We start from the raw sequence: 26,764 nt of genomic DNA on the forward strand, positions 1-26,764 counted from the left end.
AAGATTTGGTACTCCAAGGTCCATTATAAGTGATGGGGGATCGCACTTTTGCAACAAAGCTTTTGATACCTTACTCACAAAGTATGGTGCCACTCACAAAGTCACGACTCCCTATCACCCTTAAGCAAGAGGACAAGTGGAAGTCTCCAACCGGGAGATCAAAAGTATTTTATCAAAGACAGTGAATTCCAATCGTACGGATTGGTCGAAGAAACTTGATGATGCTCTATGGGCCTATAGGATGACTTACAAAACACCAATTGGGATGTCTTCATACCAGTTGGTGTTCGGGAAAGCTTTTCACCTTCAGGTGGAACTTGAGCACAAGGTTATGTGGGCATTGAAGAAGCTAAATCTTGAGTGGGATGTCGCCGCCAACTTAAGGGTGGCACAATTGAATGAGCTTGATGAATTTTGGTACCATGCATATACAAGATCTTCCTTATACAAGGAGAAGATGAAGTACCTCCATGATAAGTACATTCAGAACAAGAAGTTCAAAGAAGGTGATACTTGTGTTATTGTTCAATTCTCGGTTACGGATGTTTCGGTAAAGTTGAAGTCTAAATGGAGTGGCCCGTTTGAAGTTGTGAGTGTGACACCCTTTGGTGCATTGGACTTGAAGAATAAAAATGATGAAGTGTTTAGAGTCAATGGTCACTGTTTAAAGCATTATTTGGGAAAGTTTGATGATGGCCACGTCGTGGCATTGATTCATTTCAAGTGATTGATGGTAATCTGCGTCGTGCTGCGACGTTAAATCAAGCTCTTCTTGGGAGGCAACCCATTTTTTTATTTTTCTTTTTCTTCTTTTTTAGATAGGTCTTGTTTTGTGCTAACTGATTTTGAAGTATGTTGCAGGAATGATTATTCTTTGCAGGAACTGTGCTCAGGAAAAATCCTAAGTGTGGAAAAACGTGCGTACCGCACAATCTTGATTGACACATCAGAAAGGAGTCTATGGCCGCACAATTCATTGTGCGACCGCACAACTGGAGATCACAAAATTGCAAACTCTCTGAAGTTTGAATTGCAGAGAAATGGCCGATCTGCGGCCGTACAAGGAATTGTGCGGTCCGCACAAAACTCTGCGGCGGCACTCAGAATTGTACGGACAGCAGATCGACAAAGAGGGAAGCAGGTGATAGGTAAAGAGTGCGGCCGCACAATTATCCTTGCCCTAAAATTGGCCAACTATAAATAGTGACCCTCTACCACTGTTCAAAACTTTACACACTCTGACTAGTTAACACCAAAGCAAGAATAGTGCACTAAAATTGATTCAAGCATCTCGCATTCATTTCATCAACCTAGATTCTTCCCTGCATCATTCATTACTGGTATGTTCAATTAATGTTTAGATTCTTTCAAATTTCTTAATTTTTGTTCTTTACTAGTTTAGTTAATTTTAGGCCTAAATGTCAAAATTAATCATCATGTGCGCTTAAAATAGTGTGGGTAACTTCATACTTGTTAATTAGGAGATGGGTAAACTATGCATCATGTTTAATTTGCCAATACCATGTCTAAATTGTGCAAACTTTGGGAAAAAAACCCTAAGTTCAGTGCCGTCTAATTTTGAATTGTGCGGCCGCACAAGAAATTGTGCGGTCCGCAGATCCTTAGGTGGGGGCAAAGTCTGTGCATTGATTGTGCGGACCTTACTCAAAATTGTGCGGTCCGAAGAAATTGAACTGCGACCGCAGAAAAATGTGTGCGGCCGCAGATCAAAACTTCAGAGAATTAGTATTTCTGGGCCTTGAATTGTGCGGCCGCACTCAGAATTGTGCGGACCGCACGTCCCCCTCCTGCCCACTGTTTTGTCTGCAACTATTTTATAGTCTGTGTTTGAACTTTAACTGATTCCTATTGCTATGTATTGCAAATAATGGTTAGATCACGAGGACGAGGTAATACATCCAAGAGGAGGGGTGAACCCTCCCGAGACCGAGGCAGGAGTACCCTACCAATCTCCATGCAAAACATGATCAGTAAGAAGGTAACAATAGGACGAGGTAGACAGCCGGAGCCCTCCGAATCAAGTTCATATGCCCCATTTAGGGAAGCATCGGAGGGCGACTCAGTGCAAAGGCAGCCTGCTGTGATATCACAGCCGCAGCTGCCCCAGGACAGATACTGACTGAGAGATGAGCCTACCTATTCTGAGAGTACTTCTGAGGGGTCGGAAGGGAATAATCAAACTTCGAAGCCCTCATCTACTCATGCCCCCGCCGCACCAGTCAAAGTTGATGATGATGATGATATTCCGGATGACGGTTGGGGGGGTGATACCAGAGTTACAGGCCTTGAGAGGTCCAAGAAGAAGGAAGTCTGGGAAGATAAGTTTGTGAGCCTGAGTGTATTCAACAGGTTCTGAGAGTGGTGGCCGCAGATATCGCTCACTCTTGAATGGTAGTTTACGTTGAAAGATCTGGATAGATACAACCCTAATGTGTTAAGATAATTTCAGGAAAGAAAAAGGTGAAAATGGTTCATGAAAAGCGTATTGGATGCCAAGGAGCACTTAGTCCGGGAGTTCTACGCCAATGTGGCGCACATCAAGAAGGTGACTGAGGTGCGGAACTTGAAAGTACGATTTGATTAGAGCACTTTGAACACTTATTTGGGGCTCGAGGATATGGAGCCGATGCAGTATTTAGAAAAGTTCGCACTAGGTGATGCAGCTCACCCTTGGCTAGCTGAGATACTAGCAGCTCCAGGACCACCACCACCATAGATCACAGCAGGGGTTCCCATTCTAAGGAACACCCTTAACTTTGAAGCAAAAGGGTGGCAAACATTTGTGTACAGTTGCATAGACCCAAGCCGGAATGAAAATAATCTCCCAATCCCTCGAGCAACCCTAGTTCCTTCCATCATGGCCGGTACCCAATCAATGTGGGTGCCATCATGTCGGCCAACATGTCTCTGGTTGTCAGGTAGGGTGAAATCTCCTATCCATATCCTAACACTATCACGGAGTATCTCACGGATGCGGGGGTGGAGCCCAAGAGCTTTGATACGAAGGTTAGGGCTAAGCAGCCCTTCTCCCGGTACATTCTGAAGGACCCAGCGAACCCGAAGAACAAGGGTAAGTCGACTACTACCGTAGGCCAATCTAATGAGCCATCAGTAGTAGTTGCAGGTTCTGCTGCTATGCCTTCTACAGCTTACATGCCTTCCATAGCAGTCGAGCCTTCCACCGAGATAGCTGCCATGCCACCACCTCCATATTCATGGCCATCAACATCAGTATCAGTGCCTTCCTCCTCCACTTATCTACTCACTGCGCTGTGAGTCTCCCAGACACTGGCGAGTCTCAACAACTGGATGCAGACAGCTACTGCAAAGCTGTCCGACCTATCCAGTGTTGTTGTAGCATAATCTTCTGCCCCAGCACCCCTGGTTCCTCTGTCAGTGGAGGAAACATTGAAGAAGATAATGGATAATCAGAAGACCATCATGGATACCTTGGCGGCACATGGGGGAGCAATTGAGGAGCTAGGTAAACAGGTGAAGAAGATGAGAAAATCCCAGGCCTCGAGAAATCAGTAGACAAGTTGAGACGTGAAGTGACCAAGATAGCAGTAGCTGGTGATCTTCCCTTTAACTTACTGATGGAGATAGATCCATCAGTACTAGCAGACCCAGTAGCATCATCAGCACCAGTGGCACCAGCTGGCCAGTCTGAGGAGCCAGACCTCGCTGCCCATACTGTTGAGGCGATATTACAGATGTTCACCAACCCCGCTACTCCCCGAGCAGAGGATGATGAGATCCAGTTGGAGGAGCCTGAGGGTGGTGATGCTGCTATGGACACTGAGACCATATAGGGAGTCCTCTCTACTCTTTCCCCTCCTTATTTTGATTTTTGTTAAGCATTGAGGACAATGCTTATTCTTATTCAGGGGGGTGGTCTATTTTGATTTGATATGACATTTAACATTGGCCTGTAATAACTATAATACTCTTTTTTTTTTTTGATTATGTATATATTTTTCTCTCTCTATTGATGTATATATTCTCTTGCCTTTCACAGTTTGTATATTTATTTTTGCTTTTAGTAGTTTATTTCATAGCTTCTTTAATATGTTTTCTTAGTAGTCTAGCTTCTTATTTACTTTAATAGCTTCTTTTTGATTTAGTAGCTTCTTTTTATGTTTTAGTGATCAATAAGCCTTTGGTTTTCTTAATGCCACGGTTCTTTCCAAAGGTGGTTTTTGTGTGAACCGGGTGACTCTTCCCCACGATGGATGGCGTGATAACCTTCTTAAGAGATTGAGTCCGTTTTTGATGTTTAGGTAAGAACAGTAGTAATAATGAATAAGAGGACCTAATTGAGTCGAACTAAAAGAGTCAAGCATGCTTCACTTGGTACCAACACACTTAACTACATGCTTATGATTAAAAATAAGTTCTTGGAAAGAAATAGCTTTAGTTAGTGACCTTTTGACTCTTGTGTTGACTTAAGCAATCATGGAGTGGTTTAGTTGAACCATTAGTGATTTTCAATCTCGAATATGGTTGTTGTGGGCCCTCGACTCTATCCTCTTGAACAATCCAGCTGTGTGAGAGGTGAGATATTTTGTTGCAAGTTCAAGTACTCGTGCGAATGGTCTAGAACTTGCCTCGAATGTGTTTCTAGGCAAAATTCTAAGTTTTGCTTGGCTTGAGAAGTGATTGTAGGCTCTCCTTGACTCGTTTTGAAATTTTTCATGACCCACCAATGTTGTTATCCCTACTCAACCCTTTTGAGCCTAAAACCTTTCTTATTTGATAACCATGTTACAAGCCTTTACCCGTTTTGTAGTGATCCTCTCTTGGCACCCGAGCTTTTCTTAACACTCTTGAGAAATAATTGGCTAAATCATAAGTTTGGGGGAGAGACGAGAAATTTGAAAGTGGTATCAAGGTACAAAAAGATAAAAGAAATGAAGAAAAGGAAAGGCAGAGAAAAAGAAAGAAAGATGCAAAAAGAAAGTGAATAAGTTGAAGAGTTTAAGGGATTCAAAGAAAAGCAAAAATGCAAAGCATGGAGAAAACAAAGAAGGAGAAAAGGAATATCATGACCAAGAAAGAGTGATGTTAAGTCTCTCTAGTTCCCCTAAGGAAAAAGAAAATGACTCAAATAGTCAGCAAAGCATGAGCCAAAAAGAGAAAATGGAGTGCTTAAGGAAAGATGAACCCGTTCTACTCTAACATTTCCTACCTTAGTCCAAAAGCCTTCATTACATGCCGAAAAGCCCTACGTGATTTCAAGCCGAGTGAGCTTACATTAGTGGTGATTTACACGAGGGGCAAGCATATGGTACTTAGAGCCGTACTTGATATTTTATTTTGAGAGAGATGAGCGAACTTTTCACAAATCTTTGAATTGAGTGCTTCATTCTTAAGTGAGATAAGCTAACGGAGAGTAGAGGAGGGGGAATTTGGGATCCACAGTGACCTACATGAAAGAGAGAACTTCCTTGATGAGTAAGGCTCAAGTGTCACATTAGAACTATTTGTGCTTAAAACTTCAAATCATTGCCTTGTTGATAATTCATAAGAGTTGTGGGTAATTGTTGGTCCCAATTGATGTGTGTTTGCTTCATCTTAGATTAGCTGGAATAGCTCTTTTCTTGTGGAGGTGGGAATTATCTTATTTGCTTGAGGACAAGCAAAAACTTAAATTTGGGGGAGTTGATATTTTGACTACTTATTTGCGCCTTTTGACTTTTGTTTTAGTTCAAAAATGTTTAAAGGTATTCATAAAAACTGATAAAATATGCTTACTTGCAGCAGTATTAGAAAATGAGCTATTAAGATGAAATCAAACTCAAGAGGAGTGCTTTTGAACAAGGACAAAAATCAAGCACAAAAAGCTAAAGTGCGGACCGCAGAATTCTGTGTTCGGCCACAGAACATGAAGAAGAATTAATAGAGCTGCAATGTAAGGTATGGACCGCACAATAATTGTATGGCCGCAGAAGTCAAGGTTCAAAGAGTTCCAACTCCAAGCCCAGCAAGAACTACGGACCACACTATAATTGTGTGGCCGCACCCAGAATTGTGCGGTCCGCAAAACTCAAGAGATGCGGCTGCAGTGCAGAATTGTGCGGCCGCAGATCCAACACTTGTCAAGAGCTGAAGCAAAGTGCGGACCGCACACAGAATTGTGCGGCCGCAGAACCTCCGAAAAGGCAATTTTGTCCGAAAATTTCAGTTGTGTATAAATAGACTTTTTGACGAAATTAGGTTAAGTTTTGAATACCAGAAAGTCTGTAGCCGTTTTTCTTTACTCTTTTAGGCAACTTTAGCTTATCTTGTTGATTTTACATTGGATTTTCATCTATTAATCATTCAGTATGAGTTTTATCATCTTTTCTTCTTTATTTTCTTCAATATCCACTATGAGTAGCTAATTTTCTAGCTAGGGTTGTGACCCAACCCTAGTGTGGGAACCTAATAGGTGTTTGATTTAGGTCTTGTTTACAGTTGGGTGTATATTATTTAGCCTAGTTCTTGCTATAATTATAGAATTAATGGTTGCAAACATTGGTTCTAGCCTATTTGACTTGGTCTCTACTTGAGAAAGAGAGACTTAGTCTAAGAAAACTTAGCTAACAAGAGTTTGGGATGAAATCAAGAGATTGATAGTCCCAATTAAAAGGTTGAACCTAGAGATAGTAAAACCCGACTTGAGCAATATGTCAACTGTTTAGTTCATTACCCATTTGGACTTGAGAAAGCCAAATTGGGCAAAACCACTCTCTTACCGAGAGGTATTGAGTGGGTATTTGAGTGTTGATTGCTATTATACACCCCGACCAATGAAACTCGCTCTAAAGCTGACAACCCGTTAGGCAAACACCTAGATGGAAGTCACAGCCCTAGACCTTTTACATATTTGAAAAACAACAATAAAAAAATTCTTCTCTAGTTTCATACTTTTCAATTGCAATCCTTAGTATAATTTTAGAAGTAAAATCAAAACAAAGTTTGTGGAAGTACAACTTAGACAATTCACGTGTTTAGACCAAATACATACCACTAATCCCATCTACGCTCCTTGTGGATTCGATCCCGACTCTTAGTTAGGTTATATTATTGCAATCGACAGCTTCAAAACCCCAATTTGAGGTGTGACTTGGGAGAGATCAGTACCCAAACCTGATCCGATATAAAATACACATTCTCATTGGGCTTTCAAATAGCCCGCAAACCAATTCCGATCATTCCCAAGAAGGTAAATAACTTTGCCAAAGTCTATAACAATCTATCCATAACATACGCCATTAGTTATCATATTCTCAATATTTCGTCACAATTCACAATCAAGGGATGGTCCGCCTACGAGAACATCTAGCCCAAAACCGCATAAATATCAGAATTTCCATACCCGATCTCAACTACACTGCTCATATGGCTGACACATCACTCACACTCCATCATCTTACAGAAACACCCATACAACTCTTCCGTGTCGCGTAGCAAAACTTGAACTTCAGAACCCTCCCAGAACCTAGTAATCACTGTAACACTAGTCAAGCATCATAACACATGGTGCCTCCTAGAATCTATGCTCTTCGCATGCGATATCCAATAATGCCAGCATTCTCTTAACTCCTAATATCCATCCAGGAGAAAACCATAATGCAAAACATTTTCCTTATGTCCATAGCAGACAACCGACTCAAGTCGTGGCCGACACCATCGAGAACTATCCAAGACCCACCCGCACATAACTAAGCCATCAAGACCGAATCTCCCCAACTCAACCGAGTCATGCAAACTGTCCAACCCAAGAGTACTACTACGAACGCCGGTTGAGAATTAACACCCAAAAAAGACCAATTACCTCTATTGCCATGTTGTCCTAACACCACCGAGCCGACCCACTTCTTCGGATCTTCCCCAACTTTCCTTCAGGGTTGTTCCTCCCTGTCGGTACACAACGATCCCAAAATTAAAGCCCAATACAGAAAATCTTAGCACGAACCACGTAGCCCAGAAGCTCATAAACCACCATATTTTCCTCTGAGGCACCCCTTACTGCCGCAGCTGAGACGCCCACGCTGAAGAGACCTTCTATGAATCTGAAGTCGTTTCTCTTACCCTTCTAACACTGAAATGTAGATTCATTAATGATGCAGAAATACCGCTAGTCCCAACATCAACCCATGCAAACCTCAGATCTCAGTCATATACAAATTTCGGGGAGCCTTTCAACACACACACACACACACACACACACACACACACACACATATATATATATATATATATATATATATATATATATATATATATATATATATATATATATATATATATATATATATATATATATAATGTGTGTGTGTGTGTGGAAACCTTTCTACTTCCTCCATGTATGTATGTATGTATGTATGTATATATATATATATATATATATATATATATATATATATATATATATATCAGGCCAAAACTGATATAACACCTGACCGTGCAATTTGATTGTCAACAATAGATTCCCCTACATGGCGTGGAGCCATTGGAAACAACATTCGATGATCCAAAAAACTAACCTTTACAGGTCGTACAACACCAATCATGAGATACCCCAAGTCATCTACTAAGCGCATGTCCATCCCCGTGACAGTCAAACTTGCTTCCTTCAGTGCCTGGAATGATAATATGTACCTTCCACTGAGTAGAAATCCCATACGAACCACATAATCTCTAATACCATCAACTATCCTTAAATCAACATCCACCTCGTGACCCTACCACGATCGCGACGACTAGTCAGCCAATTAAACCTTCTCAAACTTGTACTTATTAACTAGATTCCATAACTCGCTGCACCCCCACGTGAACGACTGAATGGTCTCTCAATACCTCCGTATCCTCATTCCGGACGACACATTGAGATAATTTTTTAGCATCCCTGGCCCCTTCGTAGCCCATCCGCAGCATCACAAATAGTTGGCGCATAGCTAGTACCGAGTGTGCAATATCATACACGAGTGGATGCAAAGAAATATAAGATATATGCTTCAAGCTGAATCAATGCCGCACAATAAGGAATTAAAGAAGTGAAATTTCCTAATAATTTTCGTAGCCTCTCGAAGATAAGTACAGACGTCTCTGTACCGATCCGCAAGACTCTACTAAACCTGCTTATGAGTCATAGGACCTATGAACCTAGTGCTTTGATACCAACTTGTCATGACCCAAAATCCCTCTGAAGGAGTCGTGATGGCACTTAGTCTCTAAAACTAGGTAAGCCTAACATACACCGAAATGATAACAGGTTCTACTAAACAGCAATTAAACATGAACCGAAAATTTCTAAATAAGCCAATAATCTCAACATGATACAGTATCCCAAAACCGATAGTACAAGTCATAAGCCTTTCTAAGAGCAATTATATATAATGAATACATCACATAAGGTAAGCATGCTATTAATTCTTTTATTTAAAATTGTTATGTTACTAACAACTCAACAAGGTATGAGATAATGACTCAGCGTAGTAAATTCATCTTAAAAATCAATTCACCAAAATAATAGTAATAGGAAAGGAAAACAAGAAATGACGGCAAAGCAATAAACTAATGAAAATAACTCAATCCTTGAAAACCAGTTAAAACCGAAAATACCAATCTTCAAAGTCTCGTACGAAAGAACTGAAACCAACACAATACAACAAGGAATACAAAACACATAAATTATTGTGGCGCACAACCCGATCCCACCGTACAACACGATCCTCCCTTATTCCACTATGTAAATATCAATAATAATAATAAGTAAATATATATGTTGTGGCGCGCAATTCGATCCCACCATATAATCAGAGTCAATAACATAATTATCCTTTATTTCACCATATCAATCCACCCTTATTTCACCTGTTGCAGCGCGCAACCCGATCTCACCGTATCAATATAAATTTACCCTTATTTCACATGTTGCAGCGTGCAACCCGATACATAAATAAATCAATAACATCAACAATCCAATACTCAATTTACAAGAATTTCTACAATCATAGGGTATGAGTACACAACAATGAAGGAATCACGTAAAAATCAAGGAACGCCACAAATATTACAAAAAGCAACACGACAAGTGAAGCACGTGACAACTAAGGTGTGCAATTACGACAATTAAGACAAGTAGCAGATAAGCACGGAGTCATGGAAGGGACTCAACAATTAAAAGGTAACAAGACAATAAAAAAGGCAATAACCTCAACTAAAGCATGTAAGGGCAAAATGACAAGTAAGGGGTACAATAAGTGCTAACAACGTCAAATAAAGTATGTAGGAGCAGAATAACAATGAGAGACATAACCCATCAGGACAACTCAATTAAAGGCATGGAAAGAGTTTAGATAACCTAAATCGGTCAAATACCACATATAGCCCATGTACCCACTCGTCACCTTGCGTACACGACTTTCACGTAATACAATTAGCACAATCAACTCGAATCCTGAGGGGTAGTTTCCCCCACACAAAGTTAGGCATGACACTTACCTCAATTCGGCCAAATCAATACTCAAATTAGCTTTTTCTTTACAAATTCACCTCCGCTCGGATCAATCTAGAAAAAGATGACTTAAATACATCAAACAATGCAAGAGAAAACAATTTCAATTAACAAAGCTATGATCTTTGTACAATTTCTAAAAAGTTAACAAAAGTCAACCCCGGGCTCGCCCGGTCAAAACCCGGGTCCAAGGGTAGGTCTTGATTACTCATAGCCCCACGAGTCCATATACGTATTTTGTTTCCAAATTCGAGTCTAATTTGACTCTCAAATCCCCAAATTTTATTTTTCAAAACTTTGACAAAAATCTCCAAATTTTCCCTTAGTTCTCATGAATTTGATGTTAAATCTAATAGATAATCACGAAATATAATTGAAAATTAATTAAAATTACTTACCCAATAGTTTGATATGAAAATCCTTCCACAAAATCGCCTCTCATCGAGGCTAGGGTTCAAAACATGACAAAATGAAGCTAAGTCTCGGAATACTCAACTATATGCAGGCTGTAGATGTCGCATTTGCGACACGGGGTTCGCAATTGCGACCCTCACAAAAGCGAAGAATCCTTAGCAAAAGCGACACTTGAACAGTTCTGATGCCTTTGCAAATGCGACAAAAATATCGCAAATGCGGACACTGGTCTTTCGCAAAAGCGACCAGTTGGTCGCACAAGCGACCCTACCCAGCCCAGGCCTTCATCGCAAATGCGATGTAGAGTCCGCAAATGCGAACTTTACAGGCTTCGCAAAAGCGATCATTTCTTCGCAAATGCGAATCCCTTCCCCAGCAGCCCAGGTTCGCAAATGTGGTAGTCACATTGCTACAAAAATATTGCAAATGTGATGGAACCAGTATCAGCACTCAACAACTTAACAAAATCAATCTGAAACCCATCCGAAACTCACCCGAGCCTCCGAGGCTCCAAATCAAACACCCACACCAATCCAATAACATAACACGAACTCGATCGTGCGATCAAAATAACCTCTAGAAGTATGAATCGGACGCCAAAATACATGAAAATCACAATGAACTTCAAGAACTTCTAGAATCGCAACCAACCGTCTGAACCATATCAAATCAACTTCAAATGACACCGAATTATGCAGGCAAGTTTCATATGACGAAACATACCTATTTCAAGTCCCGAAACTAAAATTCGAACCCGATAGCCTTAAAGTCAAGCCATGGTCAAACTTAGAAAAATTCTAAACCTTTAACTTGCCAACATCCGCCAAATGATGTCGAAACCTTCTAGAAACATCCAAATACAAATTCGGGCATATTCCCAAGTCCAAAATCTCCATCCGGACCTACCGGAGCCATCAAAGCTCCGATCCGAGGTCAAATACTTAAAAGTCAACCTTGATCGATTCTTTCAACTTCGAGCTTCTCAAATGAGAGTCGCTCCTGAAAATCATTTCCGAACCACTCAAAAACCCGAGCCGATGATGCACGCAAGTCATAATACACTATGTGAAGTTAATCATGACCTCAAACTGCCGAACCGAACGCAACTGCTCAAAACGATCAGTCGGGTCATTACAATATAAGGTAAATTTTGTTATGATTTTATTGAACTTAAATTTTCTTTTTTAAAGAATTAACTTAGTATAACATAAAGAATTAAGCACATTCCACAAGATAATATGGTACTTCCCACAAGATTTCGACTTTTGTTTTCTTTTTTAATTAAATTTTTAATTTTTGTTCTTTCTAACCTTGAAGCATTTATAGTACCGATGAAGAACCGTTAATTTTGTCTTTTAAACCTTTTTAGTTGTCAAATTTAGAAGTAAAAGTAGTCTCGCGTTGTTCCTAAAATATATTGTTCAAATAAGAAATAATTTATATAACCACCTTACACAATCCAAAATTTTAGTTGATTACTAAGTCCTAAATATTAGGAAAATAATTAAATTATGATTTTGTCTAATGTGTAATATATTTTTTTTTTAAAAATGAACAACATTCCGCTAAGAATTTTCATATTTTTAATATAGTATATTAATGAGTTTGAGTTTGAAATCTCAGTATTATTTATTCTATTTATTATACTTATTTATTGAATTCTTTAAAATATATACAAAATTAAAAATATTAAAGAAATTATTTGTGAGATACAAACATGATAGAGGTTCTTCCTGAATGGTATTCAGAAGGCATTTTTGGGGCGAGTCTCGGGAGGCGTAGTAAAAAGTAAAAATCACATCTGAATAATTTCGGGAGCGAAAACATTCTGAAAAGTTTAGGAACTTAAAGGTCAATTTTTTTTTATTCTTGGCCCTAAATTTTATTATTCTCTTCATCTTCTACGGGGTAAAAAAATAAAGAATCAATTTTACAAAATAAAAATACATTATCCTTCAAGATCTACTTTGGTTCAATGCTTCTGATTGTAGGTTCCTTCTTTGCTTTCTTTAATTTCAAGTTATTTTGCTCTTTCAAATTAGTTTATAATTTTTTATTGATTTCTTTTCAAAACTTAATTAGTTTTTCTTTTTTGAAGTAGTTTCGATTAGTTTTTAAGTCAATTGCGGATAAAAATTAGTGATTTAAGATGAAGTAGTTTTATATACATATTACTTATTTTATATTTTTTTGAATTTCTATGTAGTTTTACTTTATCTAAATATTTATTTTTTCTCATATTAATTTATGATATATTAGATATTAACGATCATGTGGCTTACGCTTAGTACCTTGAGGCTTATGTCTTGCCTCGTAGCAGGTAAAATGCCTCGCTTCACGCCTTTTAAGACACTATTTAGGAGAAATAGCTTCAGACTACGTTCAAATACCAATTTTGCGCTAGTTACAGTCTATTAAAAAGATAAATATTTGGGAAAACTATAAAATTAGTCGGCCGGTGGAAACTAATTGCATTTGTTAGTCAAAAAGTGTATAAAATATACAGGCAGAATACATCGGGAGCCCCTTAACGTTGTCCACACTTTTCACTTAAGCACTCCATCTTAAGTCTGTTCCATTTGAACACTTTAATCAGACCCTCAGTGTGTTATTTAGACACAAAATTGATAGGCAGATAACCACAAAAGGTGCGCGTAATTCACGTGCCAAAGTGACGAATAAAACGAGGACATGCTGACTTAACTTAGAGAAATTTAAAAAGCTTTAAAAAAGGAAAAAAGAAAAAGAAAAAAAATAGCATGAAGGTGCCGACCGGTGAATGTCGAAGTTGCAGAAAGCTGCCAAGTCGTGGACTCAATTCTCTTCTCTGCTTTAGTTCAGATTCAATAAGATGGGGAACAAAAAAATCCTCCAAATTTTTGATTCTTTATACTAAACCCACTTTCCTATCATTAACCACACCTTGGATCCATATCCGACGAAAGAACAACGAAAATAAAAGATAAATAATCTCACCTTCTCTATTTGTATCCCTCGGTTTCTCCTATGCATCTGTAACTGCAAAATTCTAGTTCTCTTGTCCCATCCTATAGTGCTTGCACCTTTTTCTCACTCACCAGTTTTCATTCTTCCCTTTTAATTTTTTCCATTATTTTTCGGTTATCATTAGGTGTTTTCCACCATTAGTTCCGGCAACAATTTTCTCGCACCTCCAGCGAGAACTTTACCCAATTTTTACTTCGCCAACGTCTTTCTTCTTTCTTCCAATTGGCTAGGTTTTCGATTGAACTACCGTAAGTCCCATTAACCGAAATTTTACATTAGAGCTTGGTTGGGAAAAAACAAATGATAAGTTTATAGTGGGGATGTGCTAAGATTTAAAGGAGGATACGGTAGTAATAGGGTGAACAAATCGAAAAAAATTAAAAGAGAAGTTCACCAGGAAAAAAATTCCGGCAGAAGCTATTCATTTTCGGACAAAAAGTATGTGGAGTTTATTTTTTGGATGATTCCACGCGCTTGAAAATGTAAGAAATACTTACCTTGCCGTGCCAGTATTTTGTGTCTAAATGACACACTAAAGACCTGGTTTAAGTGTTCAAATGGAACATACTTAAGATAGAGTGTCTAAATAAGAAATGTGGACAACCTTAAAGGGATGTCGATGTACTATGCCAAATCTATATATATTATATGTATATAATATACATATCTACAACAAAATAATAGTTTATCAGTTATTTTCTTAAAGCGGCTAAAATATATATTTGTCTAAATATTTCACACCTAAAGTTTTTCAAATTTAAACTTAAAACCTTTAATTAAAAAGAGAAGAATCTCTTCCACGAATATACTTTCTACCATGAGGGTCTTCTTGCTAGTCTATACGGCCTATACATTAACATTGACCTTCTTCCCTTTTTGTTGCTCTTATTATCTCTTGGCCACGTGGAATCAAGACTTTAGTCCCATACACCAATAGTAACAATTTATATTTTAATACGATCTGAATCTAATCTTTGCACAGGTTTAGAGGTTTTCCGAATCATGGCATCTTGAAATATATAAATGTCACACTAAACGTTAACTACTACCTGAATGCAAATTAATTGTTGTATAGTACATAGTCCTATGCTTCCCCACTATTTAATTAGTACTTGGAAATAATTTTTTAAAATAAAGTTCTAAAATGACAATAAAGGGTTTATGAAGGGTTCTTTGCCTGCTTCTCTTTGGATCCTTTGTGCTCTGAAAATTTTCTGTACATCTTGTCGGAAGAAAAATAAACCCAACTCCTCCTCCTATTCATAAATGAGCCCATCGTATCCTGTCCCACTCACATTCCAATGACTCGCACCGCTTCCCAAAACAGGACCCGTACCCGAACCCGCCGTCTCTCCGCTTGTTACCGCCACCCGTCGGAGCCGGTCACCGGCATCTGCGCCGCATGCTTGCGTGAACGCCTCTCCGGTCTTGACCCGGAAACTTCTATTATTCCTACATTCTTGCATTCTCTCGAAAAACCAGATGCTAATATTGGACCCGAACCCGAACCCGGATTGTATTCTCCGGATCTCCGGCGTTGTAGGTCTGTTTCTACTGCCAGGTGTGAAGGTTCTAGTAGCTATTCGGAGCCACGTCGGAGATCTTGCGACGATAGGTCGTCCCGGAACACCCTTGAAAATCTATTCGGAGTTGATGACGTGGCGGGTGGGTCGCATGCTAGTTTCAATGTTGAATCGAAGAACCTGGGATTAACGAATTTGTCTGATAATGTTTGTAAGTCAATAGTTGAGCATAAAAACAGTGAAGAAATTAGGATTCGAGCTGATATAGAAGAAGATACTGAAGATGGAGAGCTGAAGACAATGAAAGAGTTCATAGATCTCGAATTTCACACCAAAATAAACAAATCGAGGGATCTTAAAGACATTGCCGGGAATTTTAGGGAAAAAGCTTCAGTCTTTAGCAAGAAATTGCAAAAATGGAGGCAAAAACAGAGGGAAAAGAAGCTTAATAGTAGCAGAAACGGCAAGCTGATAGGTTATAAATTAAAAGATAATGGGTCTGAGATTGGGGAATGTGCAATTGGAAGGAGATCTTGTGATATAGAACCTCGATTTTCAGTCGATGCTGGACAATTGGAAGGGCCTAGGATTTCAATTGATGAGCCTAGAGCTTCTTGGGATGGATATATGGTAGCCAGGACTATTCCTAGGTTGACACCAATGTTATCAGTTGTTGAAAATGTGCTTTTAGGAGGGACTGGAAATGGGTTTGATAAGCATAGATCATCACTTGATGGGCAAATGCAGGCTATAGTTGAAGATGAGAGTAGTTCTTCAGGTGGATCAGGGCAGTCCAATTCGGATTCTTCATCATCACAACGGGGAGGAAGTAGTTTTGATAGGTCGAGTTCTGTTAGGAGTTTTGGCAAGAAGACGATGGATTTGGAGGTTAATGAAGGCAAGTGTATGGCGAATTCATCTCCTGCTCATGTCAAGTTGGTTTTTACTGAGAGGGAATTGAAAGATTGGCACTTGAATTCTATCAACAATGAGCATTTGGCTAAGTTTGAGTCATTTTCCAAGAATGGAATTGTTGCTGAAAGTTGTGGTACCAATAAGGGGTTTAAGAAGTCTACTCGGTGGCGAGAGGTGTTCAATCTCTTTGGTAACAAGCATAAGGTCAATAACAAGCGAGAAACCCGAAAAGGAGAAGGAGAAACCTTCAGTTCAGTCACTGATATTAATGAGAAGCAAGTGGACAAGGGTTATGATGATGTAAAAGAGGCTGCTCAGTGGAGGCTTACGCGCAGCAGCAGCATAATTGGGGCTAGAAAATCCTGCAGCAGCTCTTACGTTCCTGCTAGGAATTCCTGCAGCAGCACTTTTGATCAGCCTAGGAGTTCGTTGGATTTGACTGAACTAAACCGCAGTAAGAAGAAAGTTGCTGAAAGTGCTGCGTCTACAAACTTTGGCAGGGGTGCATTTGTGCTGGAGAGGAACAAGAGTGTCAAATGCTCTTCAAATGACATTGATAATGGTACGTTGCCATTCTATTTGATGCCATTGAGGAGTTCTAGGAGATGTAAATCCAGTGAGAACAAGTTAACGAAGCCCCTTTACGCCACTGGCAATGTTTTGCACTGAATTTAAAAGGAAGATACTAATGTAGTTCATCCCGTATCTGATTTTGTAAAAAACGATTTGTATTTGTCTGTATCAGCATATCAGGTTACTTGGCAATATCAAAATGCTTTCTTTATAATGAATAGCTCAAATTTTGACCTTTACTTCACCTTTTCATTTATCTACCCTGAATGGTACCAACATTGTGTGAAAATGGGATTAGAAGAACCTGATCCGAGTGGATAGCACCTGCCTTGTGATGTTGCTGACTTTGATGTAGAAGTCCCATTCTTTAGCAGGGACGTGTAAGATAGTACTTGTTGCATCTACTTCTTTGTTTCTATGTGATAGCTACTTGTGATTGACAATATTTAGTGTTTTATGAGGATAAATACAGCTCTTATTTTCTTGAATTGCACATTTAGAAATCTTAGAGAAAGACTGCTTTTGATTACCTTGTGCAAAGCCACCCTCATATATATATATCTTAGAAGTGATTATTTCAATAAATCTGAAGACACATATTGGTAAATTCCTCTTTTTCTTAATGGTACAAGATTCTAAACTGGAATGATCAAGATTCTTCTCGTTTCTACTTGCATGGCCGAACAACCTCCAGCCCCTTACACACTAGGTCCATTTCCTTTCTTTTCCTTTTTTAAAAAAAAAAAACTTTTGGGATGACGTGCTCACTGCTATCCTTCCCTTTTGGCATAATGATAAATTCAGCTCCTGAGGGGTAGGGACACTGCTTGTCATTTCTTAGAACCAAATATGAGTCCTTCTCGTCGAGTGATCTTTGTTCCTGTCCTTGTATCCCCTTCGCTTCCCCAGCCGCTGCTTCTAAGGTGCAAGTACTCCTTTCTTTTCTGAAATTTATTTGTTCAAATTATACAATAACACTGTCACTGCTATGTCTTGATGTGAATTGACAAGCCTTGATGAACATGCCTTGAGATATTCAAACAATGTCAACAGTTGTTTGGAGCATCTCCCTGACCTCTCAGTCCCTTGTCTTCTCTATCTGTTTGAAGTTTAGTCTTGTTAATTTGTAGCAGAGTTAGTAGTTTCAGTTAGGGCTCAAAATCTGTTGGGTGGAGGTTGTATGTCTTTTTGCTGTTAATGCTGCTAAAGGATGAATGTTGGTTAAAGCAGTCACTCATTTATAATAATAATTTATTAGAGGCAAACTTACTCTTGCATGCATTTAACTTCAAGGAAGTCTGATTTTCCTTCTACTAATTCTGTGTTTGAAACAGAGGAGTATAATGGTGAAGAAAGGTCATTTTGAGGCTAATTGCGTGTAATTTTTAGTGCCTATTTTGACTCTCATATGCCATGGTGATAGAGCTGTAACGTTAGTACATTACATGTGCGGTGAGAAGAATTGGAGGAGATGGACTGGAATCCCAGAGTTAATATTAGAAGAAAGGAGGACTCAGTAGTTGAGTTTTTACTCAACCATTTCAGGGTTGAGGGGTTTTCACTGGGAGTTACAGCCTGCTCAAGTGCCCCAGAAAGCTGCTTAAAATGGAATTACTTTTAGAATTGCAAGATACCAAATCATAGTTCTTGATGTGATGAGGTGGGTAGCTATAAGAAATTAGCAATCATCATAGCTCAAACTATGAACAGTTGAGGAGTGATTGACCTATTGACCTTCAAAGTCTAAATGATGAACAAATCAATGTGCTAATTTGATGGCTTTTTAGTTAGTTATTTTGTGCGTGAAAGCGTGGTCCAGAAGATGTTCTAAAGTATGCACTATTCTTTGAGATTACTCGATTTCTAGCATGTCAAAGTCTTTTCTTATTCAAAACATTCAAGAAAGGAAAGATGGATTGGGAAATGGCGACTCGAAATTTATGAAAGCGCCGCAAAGAGCTTGTCTTGTGGTTGTGACCATTATCAACAAGAGGAGTTCCCATGCATAATGTGATGAAATGGTTAGCTTTTTAAAAAATAAAGAGAAACCGTGGTGCTTTTATAGAATAGAGATTTCAAGAAGAAAAAAATGTTTGTGAAATTCAACTTTAAATTACTTTCAACCCAAACCACATAAAAGCAAAAAAGTAATTTTATGATAATTCCCCGATTCAACTATATTCTTGTAAATTTAAATTAAGACACTCAGAATATTTGGTATGACGGAAGTCATTTCTATGAAGATGGATGTAAGATCTTGCGTTAGCCATATGATTTTTTTACAGAGGAAACAAATAAGAAGCAATGTACCTGTCAAATGATACAAATTGTAGCAATCAGTGTATTTACGTATAGTTTTGTTGTGCTTTCCTATCAGACCTCAAAACTTGGCATCAATATCCAAAAAATGTGACCTTTTCATGGCTTTACAACCTATGTAAAATGTGAACCCCATCCCAGAATTTTTCCCAGGAGGGATTAAGGGAACAGTAGAATACATGTCTCTTTGTATATTCAATTTTTATGTCAACCAAAAATGAATGTGTAATGATACTTCTAATCTCATCGTCGACCAGTTAAGTAACTTCTCTTTGCAGGTTTAGAACTAGAGGATGCACCTTTTTTGGATCGATTCCTTTTCCGAGAAGCCTTGGAAGTAGGGGCCTGCTCGTCCCCCTCCTCATCATCAGTGTCAATTATTTTACAACCTGACCTAGTCTGTGAGCTGATCCGCTGAGGAACGTGAACATTGAAATAATAGTTGACAATGTTCTGCCTAGTCTTGGAAGGAAGAGATGCTAATGCTGGTTTCAAGAAGCTTTTACCTTGAGTCATCCGATTCGTCTTAACAAGGGAGCTGAACTTTTTTTGTTCCTCAGGGTTCCATAAGTTCGAAATTTCTTCTCCCATCTCATCGAATTTCCAGATATCAAAGGCTGTCCCCAATTCAGGCTTCAACTTCATCCTTTCTTCTTTAACATGACTTTTAACACATTCAACAGATTCAGGGGACTCACAAGGACAATATTCATTTCTCCCTTCCCCAATCAACTCCTTGTTAACTTCCTTGTTTCCTAGGTTGTCGTCTGTTGGCCATACTAGTGTTCCCAACCATTTTGAAGTATCAGATTCATTCTCTTTAAGCCTGCCTTTATCTTCCTTCTGTGGGTCAGTCCAATCTGGAATTTCAACCTGAAACCTGGGTCCTACTGGGATTACCAATTTGTAGCGATCATCATAGATGTAATCTAACCATTCTGTTTTCTTGTCACCTGTTGGATTCGGTACTTCTTTTACATTCTGCATACTTCATGAGTAGAAGAACAAGTATGAATGAGTTTGTAGAGTTTATCTTCTACTGAGTATATCACCGTTCCTCAAGCAACAGAGAGTAGTATTTGAACTCAAAACTTTGATATAAAAGAGATCGTTGTTTTATAGGATGTTGTGTCTAGCTAGTGAAGCAGAGTCAAGCATGAATGGAGGCGTTGGTTGAGTGAAAGGGTTATCCAAGTTTCTTGTTTGACACCAGTACAAGCCTTTAGCATCCACTTAAGCAGCCCTTCTATGCATGCCAAAAAGAAGCAACAAAATTATTTGAGAAATTACACAGAGGGTAAGTGGCGAAGTTCGGAGGTAATACTGGACTCTGAAGAAAAACAAAGTTGCATAATAGATTAATAGTAATGGTAATTCACAAAGAGCAATGATTTTATTAGCACAAGTCTCATCAGGAACCAGATTTAAGACCCCTCCCTCGAATATCAAGCAAACACCGTAAGCTCAGAGCAACTACTTTGAAAATCTTCTGATACATCTGTTAGCAAAATATGGCCTTCCTGACCGTACGCATGTATTTATACATATCTCCTGTACATATACTTGGACTTCTAGAAGATTAGTGTACATGCAACGTATATAGATAATTAATGGTACAGTGACCAAAGTCAAGAATCTGACTAAGTTTCATTCAAGTATACATGACCAAAGTCATAAACTTGTCAAGGTTAAACGAATGAACCATCTATATACAAAGTACATTCATATGGAAAATATAAATGAATATTATATGAATTAATTAAGTTACGTTAACCAAAGTCAAGTAACTATTTAGAGGAAGAATTAATAGTCCTTGTTCATTAGGACTCTTGATGGGTAAGGTCATGAAGAGAGACTTTAAAAGTGAGTAAATGAAAGTGGAACAAGACTCTATATTAATAAGTTCACATGTTGTAAATCAAAACCCTAACATGTTGATGGCAAAATGAAGATTGTATAGACACTATTGGTTATGTATTCCGCATTAGCTGGTGAACACAAAGGGAGACAACTATTAAATATCATACACGTTTTACTTTATTTCATGACATAAGGTATGTTTTACTCTTATGTTGTTTCTCTCAATTTATAGATTTAAGCCTAAGATCATACCATTTCTTACAATGTGTACGGGCTACATTGGTGTTTTAAACGGTTGAAGGCAATTTGTCGAACTAAGTAGCTTCAGCCAACCAAATACATCAACGGGACAATGAAAGAGCACAAAGGAAAACAGCAAATTCGAAATCAGTTCAAGCTCAATTTCTCAAAATAGGTGTCTATCTCTTAAGAATTAATTACAGCCAAGTTTGGTTTCATTTGATTCTTGGCCTTTTCCTACTATGTTAAGGTGTTCTTTAACCTGCATTTTTGAGTTCTACTCTGGCATTTCTACTTTCTTTAGACAGGATTACTCAAATTTGCAAAAGTTACTACTTTACAACTACAAAACAAGAATCATGCATAGCCCTAAACAAATTATGATCGACTATATGATTCCTCACTGACCATGTTTCCAATTTAAATTTTATCTCATATCAACAATATACAAAATAATAATAATAACGAAAAGTACCACAAGTTTTCTATATTTCCTATTGGCATAAAAATCTCTATAAGGCTAAAAGACTCCTAGAAAGCATAAGATGTAAATTAAATGTATTAACAAGACTAAAATATATTCCCAACTAATTGGTAGTATCAATTAAACAATTTTTTTTCTTTCATTATGCCATATCTCTCGCCAAATCAGCATTCATTGATCCATGTAGGTGTTTCGAGACAACTTCTTTTCATTTGATTTCAAGTCTACCTCGACCCCTTTTAACATCTTTATTCACCATGGTTTCATACCTATTGACAAATTCATTTGGAGGTCGACGCAAGACACGATCAAACTATCTCAAGTGACCTACTCTCATTTTATCATCGAAATCTGCTACTTGCACCTTCTGGTGAATGCGGCCATTTTTAATCTTGTATGATCACACATCCATCGTAACATTCGCATCTCTACGACACTTATCTTGTGGATGTGTTGAGCTTTAGCAACCCAATATTCACTCCCATAACAGTGTTCGTCTTGTAAGTATTCTATAGAATTTACCTTACACTTTGGTAAAACTTTTACGGACGAAAATCATTTTTCTTGCAACTATCTTAATTTCTAACTCAGTATACCAGCGCTAACAAAATTCAGATATTATTATTAATATTCAACACAAAAAAAATCTTTAAAACACTCTCCAATTTGCTAATATTAGTATTAATCTTTGATATAAATTTTTTTTTAAAATATTTTTTATTCATCAATCAAACCTCAAAAAACAAGAAAATATTTCCATAGAAAATGATCCGTCATAACGAACACACTAATATGTTGAAAGATTTGAAAGACAAACTTCTCAAATGTAGATATCAAAATGTGTAACTAAATAAGGGAATGTGTAATAGCATTTTTTCTCATGTTGCCTCCTTAATTCATGAGAACACCATTTCAATCATAGGGGATGGAGCTATCAGATAAACTCAAACAAGGACTCAAGTATAATAGATCAAAAAGTAGTTCCAAAGCTACAGTGTTATCAGAGTCGTAGGCTATGTACAATATCGTAGCAATCAATCTCTATTCTAATTAGATAAAGCAAATAGTCTAAAGTTAAATACAAAATATCTTAAAATATCCTATAGAATATGCTATAGGATTTTCCCTATTTAAGTACAATAAATATAGACGTGTATGAATCTCGATACATATTCTTTTGATATTTAACTGACAAAGAAAGAATACCAAATGGAAACAACAAATTCCAAATTAGATCGAGCTCAATCTCTCAAATAGGTGTATATCTCTAAAGATATAACCGAATTGGTTTGGTTTCATTTGATTCTTGGCCCTTCCCTACTTTATTAAGGTGCTCTTAACCTGCATTTTCTTGTCCTACTTTCTCGAGTAGGATTACTCCAATTTGCAAAACATCCTATTTTTCATTGTTAAAATTTGTGGATCACTATTACTCAATGGTCAAATGGCTAATATATTTTTCACTGACCAACCAATCAACAAAATCTTTGAGAAAAATATGACTTTCATCATACCAGACACACTAAATTGTGGCATTTGTTCAAAAACTGGTGATTTTTTTTTCCTCCAAATTTTCTGGGTTTTGAAAAAAAAATCAGAATTTATTTTTCAACCAAGATTGGTGAATTGTCATGATAACTTAATTTTCATTAGAGAATGTTTTTCGAACTTTTAAAAAAAAAAATTCAATTTTCTTGGTTCAAGAGTTTCCAGTTTTTGTAAAACAAAAGCCACCGATCTAACGTCCACGCCGCCTTTGAAGCTAGCTCTATCGCACAAACGGCCGTGGAATTACAGAACTGTGTAGCAGCAATAAAAAATTTCGAATTGTAAGCACCAAAAAATAAAGAAACTGAATCAAGCTTACTCGGTCTTCTTGTCCGTACGAACCAGAAAACAAGTTCTCGGCGCTCTAATTCGCCGCTTATTAGGTGAAAATCCTAAAGATTTGACTTCTCGACTACTTACGATTCAGATTCATGTGAATTATCATTATTTACTTTCTAGAAAGTGCATACAGATTTAAGTACTTTTCTCAAAGAAATGAAGATTTAAACCCTAATTCCTTAGAGTGTTCTTGAACTCTTGCGAGAATTCAATCTTCAGATAAAGAAAATACATACTTATTTACGCTCTTCTGAATATTTCTCTGCGCGAATCAATTTCAGGCAGAAAATTGAAAAAAATCATTAAATTTTCTTCATAGAGGAACACATTTTCTATTTTTATTCATTCAAAGGACATTTCAACACCAAAACATAATGTTAATATGATATTCTATTTTTGAGAAATTCAATTGACATTAAAATTTTCAACATTATGTTACAGTCTTTAGTATAACGTGTACGTGTTTAGAGTTCTTGAACAATATCAATGTAAGCGAAATAATTAGCGAAAAAGAATTGAAAATCTAAAGAAGGAAAGTACACTTGCCTCTTGTTTTCAACAATTGTCAAAATGGGACAAAGTTGCTCTCCAATCTACAGCCTCTTGGAAAATGAGAAAACAGAGTAAAGAAAATGTGAAGCAAAATTTTTGTAAGACGTTTATTATATGTAAGAAGAATCAATAGAAAAGATAAGGATACTTGTAACAAGTTGGTTATGAGTTCTAAACCCAAGTGAAGCCCTTTATTTTCCTCTTTGTGGTCTTTGGGTTGTCACAAAGAGAGAATTGGATGTGGACGAGCACCCATTTATACTAGTAGGGTGGGAAAAGGGTGTATATGGAAATACAAAAATATTCCACGAAAAATATATTTTTGGATCGAATCAAGGAATAGAGCAAAATTTTACGAAATAGACCTTGACCAACGATAACTCAAAGTAGAATTGTCAAAATGGATTTGGCCCGTATAATCAGCCTACTAAACTCACTAGCTCGGTGTGATTGGATTAGCCTTTTTAGCCCATCCCAAGTCAGCCTGTTAACCTCATATGATTGGGTTGGACTAGCTCGCGGGCCAAAATATTGAAAAGAAATCTAATCTTGTTCTAGTTTTAAATATGTTAGCTAGTCACATATATCTTAGAGCACTTCCACCCACGACCGTTAGGTCCTGGGTTCGAGTCACACTTGAGGGGAAGTGTGGAAACACTATAGATCCTCCTAATTTGGGAGAAGTTTAAAAAAAAAAGTAGAATGCAAGTGTGTATACGGTCAAAATAGATTTCGGCCTTAGCACGTCCGATCGAGTTCGAACGAGGATCTATCGAAGTAAGATCCCGAAGGTGGAACAAACTAACCTCGAACCCGGGGAGGCCGATCCGTGTCGAGGTCGATATCATTATCAAGCTCGAATCGAAATCGAACCATGATGCAGAGTAGATCTATCATGCTAATAATCCAGAGACCAACCAACATTGACCTCGAATCAATTCGAGGGCTCAAGCCAGGATCGGGCTCGAACCAAGATCAAGAGCTCGAGTCGAAATCAAGCTCAAACCAAAATCGAGGGTTCTAAGCAAGATCGAGCTCGCAGACAAAAGCCGTTGCAATCTCACTAGAGAGAATCTTGGCAGAAATTATGAAAAAGCTAACTTATTATGGGTCTCCCACTGAATGTTTATTTTATTATGTTTAGAGCAAAATCTCTCCACTATAAAAGGGCTTGGTTACCATTTCTGTAAAACAAGTTTTTCTCAGGCTTACATTGTAATAAAAGCGCTATATTCTTCTACAGTAAAGAATCGTTCTTTCAGATTTCTTAGATTGATTCTATTTATTGAATCCTAAGATTCAATGTTCCTAACAACCTTATCTATTTCACATTCTCTGCAATCTATATTTACATTTCTATTTATCCTTATATTTTGTGTTAAGTTACGCCACATATCCTCGGAACTACGTATAAATTCAACTCTATCTATTTTTCGGGTAAACAGTTTGGCGCCCACCGTGGGGCCGAGGATAATAGTGGTTATTTGATATAAATCTGAAAAAACACGCCATTGTGCTTTGCGCTTATTTCCGAAAACATCTTGAATTTCGGATCAGCTACGAATAACCACCAATCAAATGGCTTCACCGATCGATAACGAAGCCGGCCTTCAAGATAAAACCAACAACTTGGCACCCGGGGCCGGAAGGCCAATTAACGATGGCACTGAGGCTCGAATCGAAGTACCCGAAATTCGAGCCGAAATACCATTGGATGTCAATTCACAAATAGCTTTGGAGGTGAATTAGCGTTCCGAACTGGAAAGAAGCATTTAGGGCGGTACTCGATCCGTAGCCCGAGACACCCAAAACGCGAGGAAAATTGGGGCCAACTTACGTATGATCTTCGAGATGCTACAAGCCCAACAAGTAGCGATAGCTCAGCTACAGAGCTAAACTCGCGCACAAAGCAGGCCGGATTCCAATCCACTTCGAGAAGTTACCCCCAGAACAGAGCCCGCCATAGTGAAATCTAACGAGCAAGAATCGGGGACTACTCCCGAAATTACTAAATTGCTCGAGGAACTCACAAAACGAGTCGAAGCCAACGACAAGAGGGTGGAAACATACAATACCAGGGTCGATCAAATCCCGGGGGCTCCACCAATGATAAAGGGGCTTGATTCGAAAAAATTCATACAAAAGCCTTTTCCGTCGAGTGCGGCGCCAAAGCCAATCCCCAAAAAATTTCGTATGCCCGAAATTCCAAAATATAATGGTACGACCGATCCTAACGAACATGTCACTTCTTACACGTGTGCCATAAGAGGCAACGATTTGGAGAACGATGAGATCGAATCCGTGTTGTTGAAAAAGTTCGGGGAGACCCTCTCGAAGGGAGCGATGATCTGGTATCACAATTTACCACCGAATTCCATCGATTCTTTTGCCATGTTAGCAGATTCGTTCGTAAAGGCACATGCTGGTGCTATAAAGGTTGCAACAAGAAAATCAGACTTCTTCAAA

General features: G+C 38.2%; 2 protein-coding genes across 2 annotated transcripts; one reads left to right on the forward strand and one right to left on the reverse strand.

The window, feature by feature from the left end:
- The first annotated feature begins 15,039 nt into the window (after positions 1 to 15,039).
- Positions 15,040 to 17,165, forward strand: LOC107764749 (protein OCTOPUS-like). The gene has a single exon (XM_016583351.2). The coding sequence runs from the start codon at positions 15,247 to 15,249 to the stop codon at positions 17,050 to 17,052; it is 1,806 nt and encodes a 601-aa protein (XP_016438837.2). The 5' UTR covers positions 15,040 to 15,246; the 3' UTR covers positions 17,053 to 17,165.
- Positions 17,166 to 19,333: 2,168 nt separating this feature from the next.
- LOC107764750 (AT-rich interactive domain-containing protein 2-like) lies at positions 19,334 to 24,522 on the reverse strand. The gene is made up of 2 exons (XM_016583352.2): positions 24,293 to 24,522; positions 19,334 to 20,521 (listed from the first exon to the last, which is right to left on the reverse strand). Exon 2 carries the CDS (start codon positions 20,260 to 20,262, stop codon positions 19,519 to 19,521), a length of 744 nt encoding a protein of 247 aa, XP_016438838.1. The 5' UTR covers positions 20,263 to 20,521; positions 24,293 to 24,522; the 3' UTR covers positions 19,334 to 19,518.
- Between the last annotated feature and the right edge of the window lie 2,242 nt (positions 24,523 to 26,764).

This window comes from Nicotiana tabacum, chromosome 22 (assembly GCF_000715075.1).
Source record: "Nicotiana tabacum cultivar K326 chromosome 22, ASM71507v2, whole genome shotgun sequence".
Taxonomy (NCBI): Eukaryota; Viridiplantae; Streptophyta; class Magnoliopsida; order Solanales; family Solanaceae; genus Nicotiana; species Nicotiana tabacum.

Bases quoted from the DNA above. Each gene is read 5' to 3' on its own strand.
- LOC107764750 (XM_016583352.2), bottom strand. From the start codon at position 20,262: ATGCAGAATGTAAAAGAAGTACCGAATCCAACAGGTGACAAGAAAACA.
- LOC107764749 (XM_016583351.2), top strand. From the start codon at position 15,247: ATGACTCGCACCGCTTCCCAAAACAGGACCCGTACCCGAACCCGCCGT.